Below are 27,443 nucleotides of genomic sequence, written 5' to 3'. Positions count from 1 at the left end.
GGAGGGGGGGGGGGGCAGTCGCCCCACTTGCCCCCCCCCCCCCCCCCCCCCCCCTTCCGGACGCCCATGTCAAGGGCCGTTGGCATACTCCTCTAAGCACTAATAAGAATGAGGAAGTTCAGACGGGGAATAAAAACGAAGTCTCAGAAATGCAGTGAAAGTATGAGTAGTTTATTTCAACCCGACTTCTCAGACGCTTGCCTGCCGTGGAACCGCTCCTTCAGTTGAAATTCTTCTCGTGCAGAGGACGATGACTCCCATCTCAAAGGCTGTGGATCTCACCCATGAAAAAAATCCGGTTGTTTTTTCGATCCCTGATGTAGTAGATGAACGGGCGATCCACGGTGAACGGGGTGATATCCGGTGGAGGTCCATCCGCCGAACTGGGGGTCACTGCGGGCTCGACGGTTCCTTCTTCACTGACCTCAAAAGACGCTTTTTGGAAGGCGGCCGAGATGTAGGTCGGCGTGGTCGCGCTGATTCCGCTGAAGTCGGCCCACTCTCCGAAGACGACGTTGAGTCCCAGGGCTCGCATGGTGGGCACCAGGTCGTAGCTGACACTCACGTTGAATTTGGGCAGGCTGAGCGCTACCAGACAGGGGTAGAGACTCCTGCCGAGGTCTTCGAGAACCGCAAGCGACAGGTCGTCCCTGAGCTCTGCGAGCTCCACCGCGGAGTCCGGAAGCAGCACCACCATGGCGAACCTGTTTCCCGAGCACGGGATCTCCACGGCGGCCGCGCCGAGCACGTCGAGACGAGTGTAGGGGAAGTGGCTGGTGAGTTGCATCATCGGCTTACTGACCTCGGTGGTACCCAGGTTGAAAAAGGACTTGTTCCCTGAGTCCCACGGGTCGAACATGGTCAGCCAGGTAGCCTTGAAGTGGACGGTGTTGAACAGGTAGAGAATCATGCCCAGCGGCTCATCTTCGGGCAGGATGCTGTCGATATTTTCTCGCTCCAAAGCGTTGACCTCCGCGGGGTCGACTCCGAAGCTGGCGAAGTCCACGGACATGAGCTCTGCGTCAAACACATCGTGCAGCTGCTGCCTGTATCTTTCGTCGATTTCGAAGCTGTCCTGCACCAGGACTATGTTGTCCACTTCCAGCGTCACGTTCGAGTACGTGCGCTCGAGGAGGAGCCTGTACGCCTGGAGGACCCAGGGCTTGTCCGTGAGGCCGACCTCGGTGTGACCCAGCACCGATGACAGCTGGTCTTCCGAGCTCTCCGCGGCGCCGGCGTAGGCCATGGCGAAAACGGCGGCGATGTAAGTCGGCGAGAAGAACACGTTGGAAGAAGGATTCTCCGTCGCCAAGCGCTTGAGGAGGTTCACAGCGAAGTGGTTGTGAGCTTTCACGAGCGGCGCACCGTCAAACCTCATGGTGGATGTTTTCCGAGGTCTGGAGGTCGCATGTAAGGCGCCTCTTTTTATACCGACTGGCAGTGGTGTTTTTTTTTTTGCTTTTTCCCCCTTCCTCTGCGGTGGCCAATGGGAGTTTCGATTTTTACCCCGGCCAGGCACAGCGAATGGCGCCTGAAGAATTTTCTCTCTCTTGAAAAAACGCTGTTCTGATTGGCTTAGCTTTGAAGCACGTGAGTCAAGCCACGCCCATGATTCATCATAGCAGGAACAGCAAGAAGGGCGCGGTACCCTCCAGTCCGGACAATGGATCGCCCCCTCCCGACTGGGACGCGCACAAAGCCGCGGAAAGACCCAGCTGTGCCTTCTTTCCGGAAATTCCAGTGTGGGAAAGAATGCTCTGCTGCCTACTCTCGAAAGACGCTGCCATAGATTATTTGGTGACCTCACCAAGGGCACAAAGGAACTGTCTTTGAGGCAGATGGACAGATGTCAGCAGATGTTACTCTGGGTAGGCATATTAGTCAGCGTTCCTTTCCTGCCAGGCTTGACGAACGTTGGCTTGACTATCTGGCGGATATTTCTGGGAACGGCGAAGTGGTCACCTCTAAGAAGTCTCGTCTACCGAGAACCGGATTCATGCTTTCGCTTTGTGCGATAGATAGGTGCAATACACAGATGTAGAACTAAGGTCCCTAGATCGGCTTTAGTAGATGGGCTGCGGTGTCTTTCACCTGACACTTGGACTACCTCGTCTCTTGCTGGTCTCCAGTGATGACTTGACCCAGTTCGGCGGCGAGGTGCTATGTACATTGATTTACGAACCCCCAGGCCTTTACAGGCATTGCACGAAAATGTAACTACAGAGAGGAGTAATTGTTTCTATTTATAGAAAGAAAAACGAACAAGGGTCGAAGGGGGTAGGCTCAGCCTTCCAGCCAACGTTTCGGCAAACGGATGGTCGAAACGTCGGCTGGCGGACATATTTTTTGTCGACAAAAGTGCCATCTTATCGGTTTCCCTTTGTTGTGGATCCCTGTTTATAAAATGCTAGGCGAAGAAATACGTGGTTGTGCGTAAAAAAAATATTACTAATACAATTCGCGGTATACACTCCTCACCCGGTTTACCGAGGCAACTTTGTTTGGAATTTTTTTCAGATTGCGCCTGCACCAGGTGCATCGAATTATTTTGGGAATTTCAGGCCATATTGAACAAGATATTGAACAAGAAATTTTTGCACAGTCCACAAATAGTTTTCACGTGACGTCTCACTTAAGAACGAAGCGTTAAATGCCCCTCAAAGGGGCCCCCTCCCGGCCTATGGGGTGTACCGATTCCCTCCCTAGACAGATTCCGTTGGATCTGCTAGTGTGAAATCGGGGTAGGGGGGCCAAGGTTAACCACAGCTTAATCTAGGATTAACCGCGGTCTCATGAAAATTGGGCATGGAGAGCGCGTCGCCCTATTTTGCCGCTTTGGTCATCGCCTCCCATTTGGCGAAGAGACAGTACATTTCGATCCGGCTAGAGTGCAAGATTATCTGCAAAAATATTATTTAAAAAGATTTAAGATTATCTTCAGGGAGCAATCACTGAACGTTGAGCTATTTTATTCCAGCGAAGTAATACAGATAATGATTTGCAGATTATACTGTGCATTTTCGAGCTTGGCTGCGCCTCATGCGTCAAGTACACATTTCGAATTCTGCTTATCCCTAGCTTTGACATGAAGGACAGGCTGGTGGGGAGGTGACAGCTTTCTAATTTGCCCACAGTCACGTGTGTGTGAACCATCCATCTGCCCCACTAATCCCCGGAATGCATTCACTTACATTCTGTAAATTAGTATCCTATACCGTCTACCGCTTGTGGTTCTAGCTGACCGACCAGCCGCGGTTGCTGACTACGTAGTTATGGCATTCGTCTGCTGATCACAAGGTCGTGAGATCGAATCCTGGCCGCAGTGTCTGGTCTTCGTGGAAGGAATGCAAAAAAAAAATTTGCCAATGGTTTAGCTCTGGTTAAACCGGGTAAATTGCGTAAGCAATGGTATGCGCGTCCTTCTAGCGATTCTTCTGCGCGTTGCCTTCGAATGGTAGCATTGCGGCGTTCCTAAGCGGTGAGGGGTTGAGATTCATCGGCTTCATAGCCTTTGGGAAACGCGCCTCGAAGACCGCAACGTTGAACCTGTCGTTTCGCCCTGAATTAATTTTAGCCAAATGTTGCTGCAGGTAACGGACATTTACAAAGAATTGGACTTTTTACCGGGTTGGTTTCCTCTCCTGATGCGCTGTATATCCTTGCCTACCTTTTAAGTTATAATACCCATTCTACTTAACAAATATTCATAAATTAGGGTGCCAAAGAATTCCCAGAAAAAAGACCCGATTATTGCTTTGAGTTACAAGAATTACGCTTCTGGCGCACACAGGGTGGCTTGCGCTACCACTAGCCACCCTGGGGAGTAGAGAAAGGGGGCCCAAGAGCATGGTGGAAGAGGCTGTGGGAGAATAATTTATTTTCAAGCTTGGTGCGTGCCAATCAGGTTGGACAACGCAGCTCGGCAAGCTGCTGTGGCACGGCTGAGGCATCCATAAAGTGCTCAACGGAGCTGTCCTCCAGTGAACTGAACAGTCATATCTGAAGTAATCGTTGCACTCCACTTGCGAGGGGACTATCGGGCTGCATTCAAACAAATTACTCGTCCTGCTCTTGCACGATGGCCTCACGAAGCGCCAAGCCCGCAAAGAGATGCATGATAAGTTTAATTATGGCCATCAGAGAACAAAAACAAAAATGATTAAATAACACCGAATTTTGCGACACACAGTCTGCGTGAAGACACTAGCAACATGATTTACAGTATAATTTTTAATTTATGCTTAAGGACCAACACCACATTAGTTGCACAAAGTGGAATTTAATTTACTAAACTTCCTTGTACCAAATGGTTCATTTTTAGTTTGATGCGTCGTGTCGAGCAAAAAGAGAAGGCGACCACGTGAACGGCACGCGCCGTTCACGTGGTCGCCGTTCACGTGGTGTTCAGGATTTCACGGGAGGGAAGTGGACGTAGTTCCGGCCACCTGGGACCAGGCCAACGAGGACGAAGAAACACAGGCCAAGTGAACCCACCCGAAGAGGAAGCGAAGCCCCAGGAAGAAGACCAAGAAGCAGACAAAGAACAACTTCCCAGAAGCAAGCTCAAGTTCCTCAGATGGAGGGCCCCTAACAAAGCGCGCCTGTCTTAATCACCCTCCACGCCTAGCTAGTTCCAGCGAAAACGAGGCTGACAGCGACGAGGAGAAAGGCATGCCATCCCTCTGGGAGTTCTGTGGGGGCAAGGCATGTGACTGAGTTTGTTTCAGACAATAGTTATGACTCATCTCCAGACTACCCTCTCACCTCGCCTGTGGTGGACGTGGAGGAGAACCCTTCCGTAGTCTGACTAACCAACCCCCTTCCCGATCCCCCTCCCCCACCACCACGACTTTTTTTCTTGTACTAGGCACGCTGAACTGTCGCGCCCTCACGAGGGCAGCTAAGCAAGGGGAAGTCGACACGTCATTCGGTACGAAATCGTACTGGAGCTTTGGGACAAGGGGAAGGGGGGGGCGGGGGGGGGCTCTTGTTTTCCTTCGCGACCTCGGAGTGAAGATGCTGCGCCATGACCGAGATATTGAAGGTCGCTTCATTTCCACGGATTTGAACAACGGCATGCGTGTGTTGAACATCTACGCACCTTTCGGCACGTAAAGCCCTGGTGGTTATAAATGAATATATACCAGGTGTTCCAGCTAAATGTAGCCAAGCTTTTAAAAAACACGGGATGCCTTAGCCATCTGAAACCAACTGAGGGTTCTTTAGAGTCGTGTGACCTAGCCTGGAACATTTTTTTCGTTTTTCAAAGTTAAGTAATTAGTTAATCTTAATAAGATAACTTTAATTATTGACTTGATGAACAAAGTGTCAATGGAAAAGTTGCAGATCGCTTTGAAAAACCGCTGGCTGAAACATTTGCAGCAACGTACTATTTGCGTAAAATAGTTTTTTTAGCGGCCGTTAACCGTAATTCAGACAATAAAAAAAGCTTCCACATGACAACCGTGCCACTTCAACGTCCCAAGATGCACCTTAGAGAATAAAATTCTGTTTTTCTGAAGTCCTCACCTCGATGAGACTTTGGGTGCACTTTGGGGCAGAGATGCGAGCGAGGAACTGGTCACGTGTTAACTTTCTTTTAAGACCGATAAATGAAGCTACGCAAATCGTACCGTGATGGAAACAGCACTACTGGCGGTTTTTCGAGGCGATCTAAAACATTTCAACAGGAAAATGGCGCAAAAGACGTGGACAAAAGAGACAAACACGACAGGACCAGCGCCAACTTACAACTGAATTTTATTTCGCACCAAACCCGCCTTTATGTAGGCCAACACGCCCTAACATCCGTGTAATCACGCACAGGCAGTAGAAAAGATAACTGTAAGATATCTAGCACATGAAGCGCAATAGCAACCACGTAACATATACTATCATGACTAAAAAAAAACCCAACAAAAGTATAGCAAACAACACTAAAACGGTCATGACCAAGCAACTCTTCAACACCAAAAACGATACACACTCATCAGTGATACCAGATGACCAACAAAGAAGCGTGGAAAAAAGGTGAAGAATGAAGCGTTAAGACCAAAGCAGTGTCAAAGGTAAAAAAAGGTTGAAATGGATGAAGAGTGCAAACCACAAGCCTGGTTTACCGCTACGCACCATCGTTTCGGAAAGGGGGACGTGGCAACGTCTTGTCAGTAGCTACCTTCAAACCCACCTTGGACGCCTGGTAGGCAAGGACCCGTTTCTTGTGCGCAGTTCGTGCGAGGTGCAAAACCACCTGGAGTCTTTGCCCCCCAAGCACTACACAGGGTTTTCCATCGACATTGAAGAGCTGTTTTATTCCGTTCCCCATCAAGGACTTTTAAAGGCTGTCAGGGAAAACATCCAGTCCACCGGCGAAGTCCCTTTTCAAAATGCAGCAGGAGTAAGCGTTGACAATTTCATTTCTTTGTTAGAATTTTACCTAAGTTCGACTGCTGTTTTGTTTGATGGAAAATTCTTTGTTCAGAAGAAGGGAATATGCATTGGCTCGTCTGTAGCTCCCGCCCTTTGTGATATTTTTCTCTCCATTGTAGGAGCTGACATAAGATGCCACCTTGTTGATCCGCACGTAGTCTCTGTACATAGGTATGTTGACGATTTCTTAGTTATCCTTAAAGACACTTCTGAGCATGAGCTAGACGCTGCGGTCGCAAGGACTATGTCCGTGTTTTCAGAACACAGCCAAGGCCTCAGTTTTACTAAGGAGGTCCCGACAAATGGCGAACTCCAGTTCTTGGACCTTAGGGTACGGTTTTGCAAAGATGGCTTGTGTTGGATGTATTATCCGCGTTCAAAGAAAGGTTTGCTCCCCTTTGACAGTGCTCATTCGAAGCTTGTGAAGCGGGCAATTGTTTCGAACTCCTTGCAAGCGTCTTTGAACAAATCATGCCCCCATATGGTCTCGTCCAGTTTCAGTGCTCAAGTTCAGCGGTTAAAAGTAGCAGGATACCCCTCTTGTATGGTTACTTCCGTGTGTGAAGCCATACTGCAGAAGATGAAGCAAGGTCCTAAAAGCAAAGATCCGGTTTCACGCAACCGTGTGGCAGTACTACCGTATATATATCCACAAGGTTTCACACAACCTTAAAAAAGTAGCAGGCAGACATAATGTTCAGGTCGCATTCTCAGCCCCCTGCAAACTTTCTAAGCTTTGCGCAATGACTAACGGGAAAAAACAACCGGCTTGTACTGTGAAACATCAAAACAAGTTCACACGGTGCAGGACGCGGGTTGTTTACCAGATTTCCTTAAGTTGCGGGCTCAGCTACATTGGCCAAACTGGTCGATGTTTTAATGAGCGAGCCAGCGAGCACTGCCGGAATCTGCGGAATAACGAAGGAAGCTTTCTAGTGGATCATTGCAAAGCCTGCAGGGGTTGCCGTCCGGAGTTCGAGAAAACTATTTTTTTGAGGAGTGGGAAGGACAGATTTGAGAGAGAGGTGGTCGAAGCCTTTTACATCAGGAAAGAAGGGAGCAGATGCGTCAGCAAGCCATCCATTACGCTTAGCAACGAGGAGTACACTTTTCTAGAAAGTTTTCTCTAGGCTCTTCGTTTTGTTTTGTTGTGCACGCTCTTTCCTTTGGCATTGGTTGCAATTTTTGACGATTTTTTTTGACGATGTGCGGTTTTTGCGCGGTTTTTGTTCTCGTTTTTTACACCTTTGACGCTGACCTTGGTCTGAGCTCCGCATTCATCCTTTTTCATGTTTCTTGTTGGTCATCGGTTATCATTCATATGGCTGCTGGTTGTTCGTTTCCAATTTTTTTCTCGTTTTTATACCTTTGACGCCGACTTTGGTCACAGCTTCGCGTCCATCTTTTTTCTGGTTGGTCATCGGTTATCATTCATGTGGCTGCTGGTTTTTGGTTTCCAATTTTTAAGGTTTGCACTCTTCATCCATTTCAACTTTTTTTTTTTACCTTTGACACTGCTTTGGTCTTAACGCTTCATTCTTCACCTTTTTTCCACGCTTCTTTGTTGGTCATCTGGTATCACTGATGAGTGTGTATCGTTTTTGGTGTTGAAGAGTTGCTTGGTCATGACCGTTTTAGTGTTGTTTGCTATACTTTTGTTGGGTTTTTTTTGTTGGTTTTTTTTAGTCATGATAGTATGTTACGTGGTTGCTATTGCGCTTCATGTGCTAGATATCTTACAGTTATCTTTTCTACTGCCTGTGCGTGATTACACGGATGTTAGGGCGTGTTGGCCTACATAAAGGCGGGTTTGGTGCGAAATAAAATTCAGTTGTAAGTTGGCGCTGGTCCTGTCGTGTTTGTCTCTTTTGTCCACGTCTTTTGCGCCATTTTCCTGTTGAATCATGAACCAACTAGCCCAAACTAGAGTTCTTCTAAAACATTTCCATTGACACTTTTTTCCTAAAGTCTATAATTAAAAAGTTAGCTAATTAAGCTTAACTAATTTACTTTGATGAATGAAAAAACTACTCGAGACTAGGCCATGCGACTCTGAACAACCTTTAGTTGGTTTCCCTGGACTAGGACACCTCGTCTTTTTTAAAAGGTTGGTTACATTTAGCTGGGACACCCGGGAAATAGCACCTCGCCGCCGAACTGGGTCAAGTCATCACTGGAGTCCAGCAAGAGACGAGGAAGTCCAAGTGTCAGGTGCAAGACACCGCAGCCCATCTACTAAAACCGATCTAGGGCCCTGGGCTAATGCGGATGTAGGCCCCCTCTCCCTCTACTTGCCCCCTCTTTCCTGCTCCCCGCTACACGACTAGAATATATGCCATGTTTCATTTTAATTCCAACAAGTAAAAAGAGCGAAGGCGATCAATGGGATTCATGCAGAAGTAACGCAGTAACATTAGGTTTACAGCGCAAAAAACACCAGGCGACTTTTAGAACGCCCGACACGTGTGCGTATATGGCCGAGCGCCGAACGCCACGGAAGAGCCACGTGGGCCGACCGACAACTTGCGGGGCTGCAGTGCAGCGCGCCGCCTCCTCTCCTCTTGCAGTGACGCCGTACACAAGCCGACAGGCGGGTTTTCCTTCGCAGCGCTGTTTTAATGCTAGCGCATCAAGGAAAAGCGGGCTGAGCTAGCTTCCTAAAGCTGAGATGGGTGCTTCGGCAGCGACTAGGAAATAGAAACACTCGTTAATTAGTGCCCGAGAGGGTAATATTAAAAGTTACTAAAATTAATTTGATCACACGATGAACTTTTACTACTGCCCTCGTGGGGAAAATTTGAAAAGGAGAATTAAAGTCCCGGCTCAGTGGTTAGATGCTCGGCTGCTGAGCCGAGTACCCGGATTCAAACCCAGCCACACGGCGACCGTGTTTTGATGGAGGGAAAATGCAAAAAGGCGCCCGTGTGTTGTGCGATGTCAGAGCGCGTTAAAGATCCCCAGGTGGTCGAAATTATTTCTGAGCTCTACACTACGGCACCTATTTCTCTCTTTCATTCACACCTTCATTCTACGAAATCAATACTTAGAAAAAAGAACGAACAAAATAAATTGTCCCGGCCACGCCGGTCGCATTTCGCTGGAGGCGGAATGTTAGAGCCCCGTGTAATATGCGACATCAGTGCACTTTAAAGAACACGAGGTGGTCGAAATTATCCGCGTCCTGTATAGCCGGAGTTGATTTGGGACATTAAAGCCCATAAATCTAAACATAAGCCCATAAACGAGTGTTTCGCTTTCCTAGTGGCCGCCGGAGCACGAAGTGAAACTGTGGGACCTCAAAGAAGCTAGCACATCCCGATTTGTTTTTCAGTTTGGTAAAGCTAAAGAAAAAATCCCGGTTTTATTACTATAAGGAGTACGACAAAATTTAGGAAACGCGTGCTGTTGTAAACACCAGCACATCTGTTCACTGAGTGAATTCACTTAATCTGCATTCTGTTTTCTGAAAAAGCTAGGATTTGTTTGGATCACTAAATCTAATCCTGTGAGGAGAAGCTTGATTGTACCCAAACCTTCTTTATTAAAATTTAAGTATCAGACTGCAGTAATCGTTATACACGTTACACAATAAATATACAACAGATATATACAATACTTAAGGCAATACAAACACCATAAAGTTCACTAGATTACATATGAAAATTACCAACTCTAGTTACAAAGCATATTTTAAAATACTTTCGTTGAAGGAAAGACAAGCAAAGATGACGCCAAATAAATGTGGCACTATCAAAAACAACAACAATACAGCTCATTACAAGCAGGCTCAATATCACAAGAACAAACAAGAGACGGACAACGAAGATTTACATCTTTTGAATTACACTGCTCAGAGTTTCATTGTTAACATGGAGGGTGGGAGATGATACATGCAACAAAGTCGTTGGAACTTTTCATGTACTCCGCAAACAGTTCATTTTAAAATGGCATTTTTCGCGCCTTCGCTTTGGCGAAATCAGATTTTAGTCTGTTCGAAAGATAGATCGCGGAGAGGGTCACTTTCAATGGACATGATAGCAAGCGAGTTCAACTTATTGTCAAGGAGGCTCGAACGAAGGCGACTTTTTATCAGCGACAACTTAGAAAACGATCTCTCGGTCTCACAGTTTGTCATAGATATGCTTAAGTATATTCTCAAAGCAATGGAAAGGTTCGGAAACACATCAGTAAGCTTTCTTTCTTGCAGCAACTTCATTATTCCCAGGGAACTCGTGTCTTTGCACACAGAGTTGTGCAGAAAGTTCTCAAACTGAACGATTTCAGCGGGAAATGCTGGTTCCAAATCATTTTCGTAGGTTTTCACCAACCTCTCAGCCTGCTGTGCCAGAGAGCTAGGCCTCGCTCCCAACCTCTGTCAGCAATTTTATGAATCCGAACCTTTCGCAGAGCTCAGCGTAGGCAGCCTTTCGCACGCGCAAAGCAGAGCCTAGGCTATCCAGCACGACATTGAAGGTCTCCACGATAAATTTTTCTCTACCTCGTAGCACACTATCGCTTTTTCCGTCCGGCTGCTTACTCAAAATGATACGTTTGCCCTCATCCTGATAACATTTATTTGTACTTAGCGTGCGTGCTCTCTCCTCGAAGGTATCAAAGAGAGGTCGCAACGAATTAACAAAGCCTTCTAGAGAGCTCAGCACTTCTACAGCAGTAGAAATGTCTAATCCTGGTTTCTGAACTGCTACGCTCGTTTTGTCAAAGCGCTCCAAGATTTCACTCCAGAAAATTGCCATGAATGCAGTCTCTAGTTTTGTCATCTTCTTGAAGAGAGAGTGCGCCTCGTTCCGAGTGTCACCGTTTTCTTCTTCATTCTTTGAGATCGCTTCAAGGCAGCACAAGACTGCTTTGAAATTTTTCAAAATGGTCTTACCTGATTCAGCGTGCCTTGACCACCTGGTCTGAGAGAGACTTTTCAAAACAAGCTGCTCACAGTCACCACTTTCACCCGTGCTGTTCAAAAGATGTTTCCATCGCTTAGGTGAGGCAGCAAAGAACACATACAGTCTCTGAGTTAGAGCAAAAAATTTGACAGCCTCAAGGCAACTGTCAACACTACACGCGCCAACTAAATTTAGTGAATGACCAGCACATGGCACGTAGACTGCCAATTCGTTCAGGTGTTTTATTTGACCTTGCAGTCCTTTGTACTTTCCTGACATATTACTCGCGTTGTCGTATGCTTGGCCCCTACAATCACCAATTGAGATGCCATTGGCTGTTAAGAGGGTCATCACGGTGTCGAAAAGATGCAAGCCGGTATGCGATTCAGTTGGAAGAAATCCAAGAAACCGTTCGTACACTTGCTCATTTAAGTAGTATCGTAAAACAACTGACAGTTGATGAACGTGTGTAAAGTCTGGAGTGGAATCAACAATTGAAGAAGTATTTTGCGCGTTTCACTTCGTCAACGAGACGATCTTTGACAGCCTTTGCCACATGCTCGTTAAATTCGTCACAAATGGTTTTTGACAGGTACGATGGGTGACCTTTTCCCTTGTTCCCATAGCGTTTGATGTGCTTCTCTAGAAAGGGATCAAACTTGGAAATGACTTCAAGTACTCCCATGTAGTTGCCATTTCTCGGTGAACCAAAAACTTCATCACTTCCCCTAAACGCTAGGCTGCGCTCAGCTAGAAGCTTAACTACAACGACTACGCGCTTCAACACCTCTGTCCAGTAAGCGGTCTGAGTGACAAGATGCTTAACCAGCTCCTTGTCAATTGTGCTGCTCGAGTTAGACCGGGCGAGCCATGCTGTCACACAGTACAGTCCTCAGCGACTCCAAAAGAGCGATACAAAATTACTCGGCACGTTTTATCTGCCACCCCGCTGCACGCATCCTTCGCGGCTGCACTCTCGACCATAAGATCAACCTGGTCTGGGTACCCGCCCACGCGGGAAACTCTGGAAACGAAGGGGTCGACCGACTAGCCCGAAGACTAACCAACCGGGCGGCCGGCCCCACGGATCCAGACGCTCTTGCCGAGGCTCCCCAGACCTTTGCCGAAATTACCAACCTCTACAGAGAGATGAGACGCCAGTTCCCGCCTCCACACCCCGACTTGAATCGAGCGCAAGCCAGCTTGCTCCGCAGGTTGCAGACGCACTCCATCCTTAGCCATTCTAGACTTTCACTCATCACAGACGGGGAATATGACCCCGTCTGCCAAAATTGTTACCAGGGAGAAATCGCCACCCAGGCACAAATCCTCTGGGGTTGCGCGGGAAATCCGCCCCCTCGAACCTTACTGCCAGCTCCCTCCGAAGAAGGATGGAACCAACTCCTCAAAAGGCCAGACAAGAGCATCCAACTGGCACTCATTTCGTGGGCCCAGGAAGTCGCCCCCACCTGGGGGCCACACCAAGCCCACCTGCCCTAAATCCCTCCAATCTATGGCAATAAAGTTGTTTCTCTCTCTCTCTCTACCGGTGCTCGACGCTATTAAGGCGAAAGCCTTTAATGTCTCATCGTTGTAAGCAGCAGTTGTCGGCAGAAGTGTCACGCTTTTCAATTGGTCGAAACGGTCGTGACGTCACACTGCGCGAATTTCAAACGGGACCAATTGTACTTTGGCTAGTAATCATGCAACCAATTGAAGGGATCGTATAGTGATGCTCGAAGTAAGTGGGACTGAGCTTAGTTAATTGCTTAATTGCCCAATTAGCCTAATTAACTTTTCTAGTCAGGCCATATAAATAAATAAAAACGAGTAGGAAATTCGTCGAGCTCGGGAATCGAACCCCGGTATTCGGCGTGCGAGACGAGCATGCTATCCGCTCCGCCAGGCCAGCTCGAAGGTTTCGAAGGAACAAAGCCGCGTCTAGTGAATACGGTGTCTTCGCTCACTTCCATCCTCCTCCCTTGCTCCGCCAGGCCAGCTCGAAGGTTTCGAAGGAACAAAGCCGCGTCTAGTGAATACGGTGTCTTCGCTCACTTCCATCCTCCTCCCTTGCCTTTCGGCGAGGTTTAGGTGTCCACCGAGATATGAGAGACCGATACATTTCCTTTCCTCAAAAACCAATTTACCGACAAGCGAGGCGTAAAACCGAATGGGCGATGGCGTTCTATGGACTCCCTGGCAGCGTTGCAAGACGCTGTCGCGTTCCACTCTTAGAGGCGAAGCTTAATATCTTAACCACACATCAGTGACCAAACTTTAGGTCAATAAAGTGCCCCCCTGAATTTTGACGGGTGTCCACCGAGATATGTGAGGCAGTTACTGTGTAATTTCCTTTCCTCAAATACAATTTTCATTTTCTTCATTACGGCCCTCTTTGTCTTCTTTCACTCCCATTTCCTCCTTTCCTCTACGGTGCGGTTCAGGTGTCCACCGAGATGACAGAGAATTGCTGCGCCATTTCCTTTCCTCAAAAAGCGTTGCGTTCAAAGGGCTAGGCATCGCGCCGAACGGGTGGTGGCGTTCTGTGGACTCCCTGGAAGCGCTACACCACGCTGTCGCGTTCCACTCCTAAAGGCGAAGCTTAAGCGTAATTAATTAGCAGTTAATTAGTATTCAGGCATCAAACAGTAATTAACCATTAATTAGGGATTTGTCATCGCTTAGGAATTAGTACTCAATAATATGTGACGCCACCAGTGCAACAGAAGCAGCGAAAGTGGTGCGGAGAACGCTTTCGCCTCTGCGCACTTTGGACAGTCAAAGTGCCCCCAGAATTTTTTTTCATGTGCGCAAACCTTTTCTTCTGCTTTTTTTCAATCAGAAAAGCCATGAGTGGTGAAAGTACTCTGGTTGCTTCGAATTGAAAATAGTTTGCACATGAAGCAGTAAACGGAACCTTTGGACTCCGAATACATCAACCAGTGTCGCTCGTACGCTTATTTTTTTTATTTATTTATTTATTTTACCCTCAGGGCAAAGCATTACAGAGGGGAGTGGTTAATACATAACACTGCAAAAAATACAAACAACAGCAGAGAACAATGAATTGTCAAAATGGAGAAGTTAGAATAAGTGATAAACACAATATATCATTCAACAGAAGCGGTAACAGCAGTCCGAAACAATACAGGGTCAGGAATTGTGGCGACTGAAGAAGGAAGGTGGCTCCAGTCATATGACGTGTGAGGAATAAAAGAATCCGAGAATGTTTTAGTTTTGCATGCAGAAATGCCTACCTTATGTATGTGATCTGTGCGGCGTGAAATATATGAAGGGGGAAGAAGTAACTCGCAGCGAATGGACTCATGATGAAATATTTTGTGAAAAAGACACAAGCGTGCAATTTTGCGTCGTGATGCAAGCGAAGTTAGGCCCAATGTAGCCTTCATAGCCGTTACGCTTGACGTACGCCGGAAGTCACAGAGAATAAAGCCCCATTTATAGCCTTTCGCACGAAAAGATGAGGTGACATATAACGCTTCTGAGTTGTGTATTGTCTTTCGGAAGACGGAAAAGTTTCTGCGCGATTCTGAAAATACACTGGTCCTTTCTCAAGGCATACACTCCGAAAGCTATCAGTAATGACGTCCGGCCACTTAGCAGGGTCACTTTGGAGAACCTCACAACCTACATCCTGCTGCGGGGAGGTCTGTACTTCTTTGTTGTCGCAGCGGAAGCCGTCTGACCAGTCCTCTCGAGGCACACTTTGTGGGTGGGAACACCATAGAGTTTCTTACTATTACCTAGAAGGAAAGCTGGCGACCCCTCTATGGGAGTTTGCATGGAGACCCCACGTGACCACCTCAGCCACCATGGGCGCTCAAAGCATCATGGGGCAATGAGCTACTTGTTGCGGAACTGCAACTTTTGGCCAAAAAATAATAGAAAAATAAAGCTGTTTGATAATTACAAACGTCCTAACATTCAATATCTTGTCTAATGATTGCAACAAACGAGCAGAAAAGCATTTAAGTGCAAAGTTTGCCCAAAATAAGAGACGACTCGCTCTCCTATTGGCCAAGCAGTGAACACTATAAAAACTAATATTTCGTAATTAACAGGCGCACTTTTAAAAGTAAATATGTTTTCAAAAAAGATGTTGTTGCTTAAATACTATAAGAGATTTTTTAATGGCATTTCGGAAAAGTTAAACCTTTTATTGGCGTCGTGTCTCGTCGCGGTTTCACTACTATGAGTTTTGCCCACTGCGTTCGCGCGAAAGTCGTCTGCGCACACACGAACAGCGTTTTCAGAATGAAACGTCTTAGTAGTGCCACTCCATGTTCCCAAAAAATTACGACTGTGCCGCAACAAGTAGCTCACCGCCCCATGATGCTTTGGGCGTCCATGGTGGCTGAAGTGCAGCGCCGCCAGCTTTCCCTCTAGGTAATAGTAAGAAACTCTATGGGGAACACGATGGCTCGAAGCCGCACTAGTAGGAAACAAGTGAGTCGGTTCTTGCAGTGTTGTTGGCGTTCGTCAGTAGAAGGAGGCTCATCGGGGATGTTTGGCGCCTGTTGATCAGCAGAAGCAGAAATCGGGCCTGGCGGAAAGGACACCTGGAGCTCCGTGGCAGGAGCCGGGCCGAGTAGCAACGACGCTGCTAACTCAGGAGCAGGACAGACCTCGGTTAGCCTCGGTTGCTCAGATATATGGACGAACGAGGTTGGCACCGTTTTCCCAGGATCCAGACAACCAAGATGAGTGAAATCTGGCTTGTTGCCAGGAAACCGTAGTGATGGAGCTGGCAAGTCCTTCACAGAAGCACTGTCGGTACTATCGGGGTATTGGTACGGACTCTGGGTAGAGCAGTCATAATGCTCCGCAGAAGCTGCATTCAGAAGATACTTTGTCATCTTTGGCAGCCTCGATCTTCTCTTTCTAACTTCGCCTTTCGTTTAGACGCACCACTTTGATGCTTCCGACCGGGCATTTTCACATGAACGGACGGCGTCACAGCTGACAAAAAGTTGAGATAAAATGGAATTTGACAGGTGTGCAAAGCACGAACGACGAACGCTGTTCCTCCGGACTTGGCGTGGCAAGACGAACGCGACCTCCTGATATCAGTTCAGAAGCGTTTGGGGGTAGGTAGGCCGGAGACGCTGATTGGTCGATGGAATGCGCTTCTCCATGACGTTTTTCGGTGTTGCCCTTGTTCTCAACCAGACGTGGCGCCGTAAATGAAAAACACCATACATATGGAGTAAAAAAAACCTCCTTTTGGGTGCGCGTTAGAGGACAAGCCATTTACTCCCTTTTGGGTGTTTTTTGCTAACAGTGTGGAGTAAATGCAGGTAAATCCTCATTTTTACTCCATTATTCCCTCATGGGAGTAAAATGGAGAACAGTCCACCTTTTTACTCCCCACTCATGGAGTAAATGTTTTCACAAATTGAGTAAAAAGGGTGGCCGCCACCATTTTTACTCCCTTTTGGGTATATTTTTGTTTACAGTGTACGGAGAGGGAAATGGCAGGTGTGAAGTTAGGATCCAGGAAGAGAGCAGAGTGGATCGGGAACAAACGCGAGTTAACGATATCCCAGCTGAACTTAAAAAAAAAACGCAATCGCTAAGCTACTGCTTAACCTGAACAACTCAGCAAAAAGATGCCCCACGGCGGTATTCTCGCCGCACTTCGGTTTTGCGAATGCGCTGTACATTCTTTAGCAGACAGTTAGCCAGCGGCGGCTCCTTGAATAGGAGAAAGCTAGTCCGGACGCTTTGCTCTCCCGAACATATGCCGCGTTCCCAAGTTCAGTTTGACCGTGAAGCCGCCAGGCTTACGTGTTCTGACCATACCTCGGCACTATGAGAGGTACGTTGCTCAATCGCACTCATACTCATGGCACTCACACGTACATTCACTCACTCACATTCACACTCTTGTCCACTCGCACTCACAACCATCCACTGGCACTCATGACCACTGGCATTTTCACAACCACTCACTCACACTCACAACTACTCAATCGCACTCACAACCATTCACTCATGCTCATGTCCACTCACATTCCCGTTCACTCACTGTTTCCTTGTTTGCTGACAAGTTCTGCCTCACAACCATTCACTCATACTCGCACTCAATTCCGCTCAACCAGTCACTCACACTCGTAACCACTCACTCACGCTCATGACCACTCGCAATCACAACCACTCACGCTCATGACCACTCAGTCCCACTCAAAACCATTCACTCATGCTCATGTCCACTCATTCACATTCCCGTTCACTCACTGTTTCCTTGTTTGCTGACAAGTTCTGCCTCACAACCATTCACTCATACTCGCACTAAATTCCGCTCAACCAGTCACTCACACTCGCACTCATGTCCACTCACACTCGTAACCACTCACTCACGCTCATGACCACTCGCAATCACAACCACTCACGCTCATGACCACTCGCACTCACAACCACTTACCCACTCTCACAACCACTCAATCCCACTCAAAAGCATTTAGTCATGCTCATATCCACTCATTCACATTCCCATTCACTCACTGTTTCCTTGTTTGCTGACAAGTTCTGCCTCACGCTGGAGTTTGCCATTGCTCACCAGTTTTCTCACGTTGGCGCGCGCGCCTAATCTCTGATGCTGAATGCAGCTGATTCGACGGTACTATGTCTGCCATGGCCAACGTAACGTGTAGCAGTTTTACGCCCCGCGCGAAATCCGCTCTGAGCCGCAATGATGACGCTGCAGCCATTGGCGAGTCAGGAGCACTCGTGAGGCTGCCGAGGGGCCGATCACGTGATCATCCCGTGCGCCCGCCTCGCGCTCCCTTTGTCGTCTTCAGAGCACGCTCACCCGTGGCGTTATTTTATTGCGAAAGCAATACTACGCTAGGTTTTGAGCCTTCAGCGTGGCGCGGCGGTAGTTACGGTTGACCTTTCGCGGAGTGACGTCATACCACCCGCGAAAAAAAAGGCCCCCAGCTCGATCCGTCGGCGGAGGGCGGCGGTAGTCACGGCGGTGAGCCTCGCGCTCCTCTCCCCAGTGGCGCTACAGTCGAGGTGACGTCATACCAGCTGCATAAAAAAAGGCCTCCCAGCTCGATCCGTCGGCGGAGCGCGGCGGGTAGTCACGGTGGATCTTTCGCACTGTGTGCAAAGATAGCTTGCCATTTGCTTTCGCAACCTACCGGGCTTAACCAAACTAAGCATCTGCCAATTTTTATTTATTTATTTGCCGCCGCGGTGGCTCAGTGGTTATAGTGCTCGGCTGCTGACCCGAAAGACGCGGGTTCGATCCCGGCCGCGGCGGCTGATTTTCTTTGGAGGAGAAATTCTAGAGGCCGGTGTACTGTGCGATGTCAGTGCACGTTAAAGAACCCCAGGTGGTCGAAATTTCCGGAGCCCTCCACTACGGCGTCTCTCATAGCCTTAGTCGCTTTGGGACGTTAAACCCCATAAACCAACCGACCATTTAGTTATTTATTTAGTTATTCATTTCGTGTACCCTCAGGGCCACAGAATTTTTTGAGAGGAAGGAGTGGTTAAATAAACTAAAAGAAAAACAACGCACAGCGCAGCAAAATAATTAATAATACAGAAATGATGGCTCCTAGTTATATAATGTTATCTAATGGGTTCTTGATCTGCTGGTTAATAGAACATAATACAATACATACAGTGCAGCAATACAGTGAAAAAAATGCTGGTGCATAAAAAATGAAATAAGTGCTCCTAAAGTTATGCAGTGCACTCTAAATATGGTCTTAAAGCGTTGGTTGTCAGTAATTGTAGCGGTTGATGCGGGGAGGTGATTCCTCTCAGCAGCTGTGCGGGGAAGCCATGACTGAAACATTGCATTGGTTTTGCATAATGGAATTCTGACTTTGTTCTCGTGATCTAGCCTTGATGAAATGTATTGGGGAGGGGAGGTCAGTTCGTCGCGAAGGGAAGGATGCTGAAATATCTTGTAAAAAAAGTGAAAGTCCAAGGGCTTTACGGTGGGATGCTAAATATGGCAGGCTAAGATTTAATTTTATTGCAGAAATGCAGGCAGCTCGATTATAATTACAAAGAATAAAACGAGCAGAACTGTTTTGTATTTTTAGGGTCGGGCCATCGTGGTTGGACTCCCTCTAAGAGCTTTTCCCTGCAAATAAAAAAATTGGCATTAAATGTCAATTACGCTATCGCGTCGTACCATTAAGGCGGAGCCCCAATGTCCCCTACAATTTCTTTCTTCCCTTCTTTTTTCTGACACTTCGAGAGGTCACCGGTTGCCTCCTCTGGGCCTCATAAGCTCTCAGTTATTTCCTCCGGCGTGATTGAAGCTATGACGTCATTTACTCCCCATTGTTCTAAGTGCAAAAATACATGCTGTTATAGCTGACCCGCCGATGTGGCTCAGTGCCTATGGCATTTGGCTGGTTTCTGCATTTCGATGGAGGCGAAATGAAAGAAACGCCAGTGTGCTACGATGTCATCATCGGAATCAGCTTAAAGGGGCCGAGAAACACAATCTTAGTAAAGCGTTTTGCCTGTTGATTGCATACAGTGAGTTATAATGGTGCTATTAGCGTCGGTAATAACGCGTACATTCCGTTTTTTAATATTTTAATGTCCTCCCAAAAACAACTTCATGGCTCTGATGGTGCCGCCACACAGTGGCGGGTTTTAGCAGCGGATATGACATCACCTGGCGCGAGCTTGATGATCGGACAAACAGTAAATATACTGCAAATTGTGTAAATAAATAGACACACATTTTGTCACTTGTCTGCGTTTTATATTAGATCAACAAAAACAATTTGTTTGTCTTAGATAAAAGCCCTGCAAATCAAGTAAAATAAAAATACACCACCAGGGGCGCTCTGGCATGGAAACAACGCTGCCAGTCTCAGCAAGAAGGAGCTACAGAGAGCAGGCAACCATGGAGTACAAACTTCCGCGACGTGCTCTGGCTGGCTGTTTTGATTGGTTGCGCCAGGTGCCGTCATTGGGAGAGCGAAATAGGAGTGGGAAGCCCCGCCAAAATCGAGTTGAGGGCAGCGTTTTGTTTGCTTGTATTTTGAAATTTCTTCACTGAATAACTCCCGTTCCTGTGCATCGATTCCTGTAATTCTTTTTAAGTCAGCATCTGTGTGACATAAAGAACCCACCTGAAGTATAGCCGGTATTCCCCCAGGCAGTGTTTCGCAGCCCCTTTAAGTACGTCCGCTGCAGAACGAAGGCCTCTCTCATCTCCCTCCAGTTTCCCCTGTCCTGTGCCAGCTGTGGCTATAGCCTAATGGGCACTAAAAACTCCCAGGGACGCCCTGCGGATGTTCAGGCTGTCTGCAGGACGTCCGAGGGAGGTTCAGTGCCCACCGGGTAGGCCCGTAAACTTCACAATCTTCGTCCTCCACCTGGCTCGCTGCTTGGGATCCACTCCGTTACCCCTAAGGACGATTGGTTACATTCCTTTTGTATTAAATGCATGCCCTGCCCATTTATTCTCGATTCCTTCAAAAATGTCAACTCGCACTTTTCCTGAACCATTCTACTTCGCTCCGGTTTCCTTTACATGGCTCACTCCGCAGTTCGCAGTTTAAGGTCAAGCCTTTTCGTTAGCCTACAAGTGTGTCTCATAGGTGTATACGAGATGTAACCGTAAGAAAAATTACCTAAATAAGGCTCCGGCTTAATTGAAACATTCAGAGAGAGCCATGATGTAACTAAGCCGCAGCCTTGTTTATACAGCAATTTTTCCCCTTCCCTTCATTCCTTTCTCTACTACCGCGTCCCTCTATCTTCTTCCCCATCGTCTTTTCTTTCTTTCTCTCTTCTATTCTTAAATGAGTATAGACACCTAACTTTAGGGTGCGGTGGGTGAGGGAAGAAACGCTGGTTAATGACATCCTAGTTGAAATAAAGAGGAAGAAGTGGGCTTGGGCAAGGCATGTAATGCGAAGGCGAGATAACCGCTGGTCCTGAAGGGTAACGGAGTGGATTACGAGAGAAGGCAAGCGTAGCAGGGGGCGGCAGAAAGTTAGGTAAGCGGATGAGATCAAAAAGGTTGCGGGGATACGGTGGCCGCAACTGGCGAAGGACAGGGTTAATTGGAGAGACATGGGAGAGGCCTTTGCCCTGCAGTGGGCGCAGTCAGGCTGATGATGATGATGATTCTCCTACGCCCGCTAAACCATTCATAATCGAATTTCTTTCTTGTGCCGTTTCGGTTTCAACAGCCGAACGATGACTGTGACGTCAAAGCGTGGCTATAGGTCGACATGAGGCATTTGTTTGTTTTTTTTTTTACATGGGGAAGGCAGGCCTCTGTCAGGCGCTACTAGGCGCCTTTAGCTTGCTCTCCCTTGTTTGCAGTCTCTGTACTGGCCAAACAAAACCCATAAAAATGAAAATGAAATGAAATGAAAAAAAGCCGCAATGCAATCACTGCTTCTGCATTCGTTGTCATTTCGACCCTTGGGGAAGGCTGGCTTCAACACTGTATATAGTGAATTAAAAAGATGCAGCAGTGATTATATTGCAGTTTTTCCATGCCTCACGTGACGTAAAACCTCAATTTGACGTCAGAGACATTGTTCGGCTGATGAAACCGGGAGACAGAGAGACACACTTATCGTGTGTCCGGCCAGGGGAAGGCTAGCAGCACAGGTAATTGACCCAATATAGGAAACGGATAGTTTCACTCTATTCCTATGTAGGACCGGCACTTTCCAATTCATTTCTAATATTGGGCCAATTAGCTGTGCCGCTAAGGAACCCGTTGGGGTCGTCTAAGTCTTTTGATTTGGCCAGCGTATAGGACTACGATTATCCAGCAAACCAAAAAATTCTCAGAGACGTCTATAGCTAGACATCTCTGAGAGGTTTTTGGTTTGCTGGGTAGTACTAGCCTGTGCAGACATTTTAAGTGCCGTCTTGACTGCGTTCGTCACCGTGGTGTGGCCCGTCTTAACCGGCCCCGGGCTAGGTTGTGAAATGGAAGGATGGTACGCTTTGCGGCTGACTATAAACGTATCACTAAAAGCCAGGCTGTCGGTTTTGCTGTGCCCGTAGTTGTGTCCAGCAACCATTCTGATCAGACGCGTCAGTTGCTGCTTATCCAGCGTATTTATGGTTTATGATGACTTGTATCTGTAAACCGAGCCCGCGGGCTCTCATTACTCTGGCTACGGCTGTTGCTACGACCGTGATGGTCGGGTCTCTAGGTTGGGGTCAAATGATTGGGGCCTACCATTCTGTCCTCCTTATCCGCAGCCTCCTGCAGTGTGTCTTCCGCCTCCCCGATACAGTCACGTCTTTCGCGATGTCATACAGCGCGATACAGCGATGTCTTTCGCGTAAATCCCATACCTCAGTTAAGGTATATTTCTTGGTTCATCAGGTAGCGGCGCCAGGGCTATGTTGAGCAGCAGAGAGGAAGTTACAGCTCCTCGGGGCGTCTATCGGCGCATCCTGTGAAAAAAATTGGCAATCGCAGCCGCGGCACCACCTCTATCTGAGTCACCCGCGCAGCGGAGGAGTCGGCGGCGGCTCCGCGCTGCTCTGACGTCACTCACTTCTCGCGCATGCGCAGTTGGGGCTCTCCGGGGCTCCGCGAAATCGCTCACACCTAGTGTAGTGTTGCTTTCGCAAGAAAATGCCTTGAAGTAGTTCCATGTTCTGACCGCGCAATGCGTTTCTGCCGGTGTTCGCAGGGCGTGGTCATGTCCCACAGCGCCAATTTTTTTTTTTTTTTTGAATCTGAGAGTTAAAAATGCTCGCGCGTTAGGTGTCCTTTTCCGTGTGTGCAGTTGTGTTTCCTTGGGCTGCAGTACGATATCTTGCGCTGACAGCCCGGGCCGAAATCCAAACTGTGTGGGTCAGAAAGCGATGTCGGGCTGCAGGTACCTTACAAAAATGCACACTGAGATGCAATTAACTGTTTATGGAGTCTAAAAATGTATATTAATACCCAAATCCTAATAAGTTTGGTCCATAAAAAGTCATTACGTTCTTGACTGAAACGACCCAATAAAAATTTAATTGACTACAAGTAAAATTAAAACTCAAGCAGCAAAAAATCTATTTACACCCGATTTCTCACGTGTCATTAAAAAGTTAATATGTTCTTGACTGATATGGCCTAATATAAAGTTAACTGACTGTAGCTGAATTAAACTCAAGCAACAAAACTTAAATTTACAGCCGATTTCTCACTGATTATGGAACCAACCGCAACCACAGCTTAAACGATTGCCATTTCAGCTGAACAGACTTTATTCATATTGTGACGAAGACGGAGTTGGCAGTGGCGCGGGACGGAGCGCTCGCGCTAGGCCAGCGGCCATTAAATCATCTCCCGTTCATGGTTCACCACGCCTCATTCTTCGGCTGGCCGCCACGTTACATTTGGTGTGAGGTGCTGGGGTCCCTTCATCGCCATCCTGGTCACGGAGCTTCAGCGTCCTGTCACTCAACTAACTGTCACTCACTCAAACGTGCCTTCGCTGCTCTCCGACCGGTCTCCTATCCCACCTATAAACAACTGTATTATGCTGAACTAGTTCACAAGTAAAACTACAATGTTTTCTCTCGTTGCAAGCATCCAAGGCTAGGTCACATTGCCATTCACTTTCAAGCGAGTCCTTTTAGTTATCGACTTCAGGAGCTTGAATCTGGTAGCGGGGAAGGAATGCTCTATTTCACTTCCAGTTTACTTGGCAATAAAAGAAAGCTTTCGGTGCCCGACAAACATCGGCATATAAAAGCCATGAATCAACTTTTACTAAAACCAAAAGTTGATGGAGATGTCATGAGTGTCCGTCTAGTTAAAATGTATCATAGGACTCTATTGAATGGATGATGTGACGGACAACAAGGGTCGTGCCGCCTTGCTTTGTGATGACGTCATTTCATGCAGATGCCAAACACGTGCTCTCAGGAGGTGTCTGGCTGTACCAGCTCAATGTTTCAAGAGCATTTTCCGTCTCCGATTTTCCCAGGATCCGACGGTCGATGAGTACACCATCTCTGACATTGAGGAGAAGACGAAGCTTGACCGCAAGAAGCTCGTGGCACTCGCCGTGCTGGTGGGCTGTGACTACTCTGAAGGTGTCTCCGGGGTCGGCATAAAGAGAGCACGAAAGCTAATGGATGAATTTGGCAACGATGACCCCATCGAAAGGTCAGACAATGCTAGATGGTGACACGTGTTTCGAGGTGCTCCCGTTTACTTTTTCTTGCATTGTTTCTGGGCCTTTGTCCCACTTTCTGCAACACGTTCTGGTGTCGAGCGTCGGTGGTGATACTGTAACCGAAAAAGCGAGAAAGAAAATCGATGAAGAGGGGTAAGGCAAGAGTCGTGCCATTCTCGCCCTATGCCTTTTGGCATAAGGTAATATTCTTATGGCATATTCCAGACGGCTACGTGGAGCAGCTCTCTGAATTTATGAAGGAGCAAAACGTTTATAGGGAGGCTTAGAGACTATACCGTCGCGGTTCAATCAACTCAGGAGCTGAATAAAAAAAGTTGGAGGCTTATCAAGGTTAAGCCCAGTGGATGCGAAGCAGCCTTCGTTTTGCATTCTTATTATTAACGTCCTTAGCGTTTGGAGGCATCTTGACCGCATACACCGGGCGCAGAGACTGACGCGACGGCGGGCGCGCGCCCTTCCAGAGAGGCATGGGAGACTGCCCTTCTCAACTGCTCCTCGCTTGAGTCCCAAAGGGCTCTGGTGAAACGGGCTAGAGACGGGGCATTGTCATGCGGTGTCCCGGACTAGGGACGCCGACCATGTAGCGGGGCCACTCTGTGGCTCCCAAACTCTATTTCAGTAATTAAAAGTTTTCACCACCACCACCACCGCCGCTTCATCCCTGGCGTGATGTCACATATCACGTGATGCAGCGATGGTGGCGCCGCCGCCGCGTCGCGCGCGACGGCGCGAACCGAAGCGTGGAGGCCTCCGCCGTGCGACGTCCGACAGCGCGATATGAGGCCCCATCTGCAGCCGGCGTGACGTCATCACGTGACGTCAAATCATGTGATCTCACTTCAAGGTCAATGGTGGCCACCGCCGGGCGTCGCGCGAAGGCCCGAAACCTACGTTAATATGCTTCGCATAAAAATCGTAGGAAACATGCTTTTCACTTGTGTGAAGCAAGAAAACCTGGTCCGGATCACCGATTGGAATTCACCATTAGATATAGATACCGTGGGCTGTTCCACGTAAGATCAAACAAAGGGTGGCTGGTACCTCTTCAATTTATTTGAAATTTTTATATATTATTGACTAATCACTGGAAAGGAGCAATCCGCAATTAATTTTGCGCCTCACAATTTTTTCTAGCCACGCGAAATTATTAATGATGTAGAAGTGGAGTTCCGTGCTTCAGTGCTCTGCTGTTTTGGACAACTTTGGTTATGAATTACATAAAATATGTTACAGTTAGGCGCCTGAAAACTGTTTGAGTAAATATATGGTTGTTTTTATTTGCGCTCCGTTATTTTTGTCTGCCTGCAAGCTATAGCTGTTTTAATAAATCTTTAAAAATTCTCCCAAAGAACATTTTTTATCTAGTTTGCAGGTCAATATATCAAAAACGGCTTGCAGCAGAATGGCAGTTATTAAACGTTATCATCTATGCAAAGAGACCTATCAAACTGCTGACGCTGATATTTATATGTCTCTTTGACAAAGAGATATAGTCGCACCAACTTCAAGAAAACACAGAACAATGAAAAATTCTTACAGCAATTAAAAAAATAAACCCATTTTTATATTTTCTAAACTTTGTCCACGTGTTCGCTTTTATATAAAATTTTGGAATCATTAAAAACTTGTTGCATAATTTTGTTTGTTTAGTAGTTACGACCCTTCCAATGAGACCAACCGCTGACCCCAAGTACTGACTGCCATTGCTGGCATGCAGACTGAGGCTTTGGAAGGAAGCGCAAAGAAAAATATGGTAGTATGCTGTGCGATATCAGTGCTAGTTAATGAAACCTAAATGGTTGCAATTAGTTCGGAGCCCTCCACTATGACGCCTCTTCCATTTCTACTGTAACTGCGATCTTCATTCTTTCTGTCGGGATGCGGTTGAGGTATCCACTGAGATGTGAGTCACTTACTGTGCCCTTGTTTTCATCATGCGTAATATTTGCAACTATCAAGGATGAGACGATGGAAGCTCGCCAGAGTGCAGGAGGCACCTAAGAAGAAACCGCGGCTCAGCACCTTCTCGAGCAAGCGTGAAGGTGAGCCTGACAAGGTGGAATTCATAGTTGCAAATTGATATTGCAACTGTGTGGACATTGAGCCAGGGTCAAACTGCTGGGAAACATCAGTGTGGGCTATTTTGCCAGTTACCAGGACAGTAGTGTCGTCCATGTTTGTTCCAGCAATTCATCTTCCTCTTCTACTGTCCTTTCATCACATGTACACACTTCATGAAAAGTTTAGAGCCCAGAAGAGTTTGGTTTTAGGCTATGCCATTTGGCTCGTGGTGAAAAAAAGTGCGAACTAGACGGACAAACAAGAGAAGAAAGACAGTGCGTGTGGTATGCCTTCACTTGTGTGTCCCGTGGATTGGTCTGACTGATGTGATGTCGTTCGTGACGTCACATGTTATGTTACAGCTCAGCTTTATGGTCCTATCTTCTGCGAGACTTCCCACAGGGCCCATGTATTGAACTCTGGCGAACTGATTGGACCAAAACTTCGAAATTAGCAGACTGACACGCCACATGGAGGCAGTAACGTAAACTCTGCAGAAGTTGTAAATTCTGGGATGGTTGGAAATAGCGGTCATTTCTGGAAATAAAATCAGTGAAGTAGATGCAGTAGTAAATGTCTTTAGATATACTAGTTTGGCAGGTAAATTAAACCTTGAAGCAATGTATACAATTAAGCACTTCTAATTAAAGCTAATGATGACAGATGACTGTAGCTTTCATTCGCCGCTCCTAGCTGGCATTTTCATGCCCTGGCTTCCATGAAGTGGCCCCAGAAACTAGCCAGGTTTAAAAGAGGAGTTTCGCAAATTATATGATCAAGGAGCTCTGACATCATGATTAAGGGCCAGGAAATGGTCTAGCCCTTGCTGTAAGCACTAAGCTGTAGAAAGCACCAAACCTGGAAATACCTTTCT

The 27,443-nt window shown here is 47.3% G+C and overlaps 2 protein-coding genes across 4 annotated transcripts in view; one reads left to right on the top strand and one right to left on the bottom strand.

The window, feature by feature from the left end:
• LOC149366696 (flap endonuclease GEN homolog 1-like) overlaps nucleotides 1–27,443 on the top strand; it is a 160,248-nt gene that overhangs the window by 120,902 nt on the left and 11,903 nt on the right. For all 3 annotated transcript variants that reach the window (XM_089551923.1, XM_089551914.1, XM_089551908.1), the window contains exons 5-6: nucleotides 24,296–24,477; nucleotides 26,468–26,550. In XM_089551923.1, the coding sequence (XP_089408049.1) occupies nucleotides 24,296–24,477; nucleotides 26,468–26,550 (265 nt within the window). The remainder of the gene's footprint in view (nucleotides 1–24,295; nucleotides 24,478–26,467; nucleotides 26,551–27,443) is intronic.
• Nucleotides 263–1,378, bottom strand: LOC149366697 (iripin-8-like). Its single transcript, XM_089567393.1, has one exon. The coding sequence runs from the start codon at nucleotides 1,376–1,378 to the stop codon at nucleotides 263–265; it is 1,116 nt and encodes a 371-aa protein (XP_089423519.1).

The sequence above is a fragment of the Amblyomma mixtum genome, chromosome 1, assembly GCF_055824585.1.
Source record: "Amblyomma mixtum isolate Tamu chromosome 1, ASM5582458v1, whole genome shotgun sequence".
Classification (NCBI taxonomy): Eukaryota; Metazoa; Arthropoda; class Arachnida; order Ixodida; family Ixodidae; genus Amblyomma; species Amblyomma mixtum.
This window is presented reverse-complemented; position numbering and strand designations above follow the sequence as displayed.

Bases quoted from the DNA above. Each gene is read 5' to 3' on its own strand.
- LOC149366697 (XM_089567393.1), bottom strand. From the start codon at position 1,378: ATGAGGTTTGACGGTGCGCCGCTCGTGAAAGCTCACAACCACTTCGCT.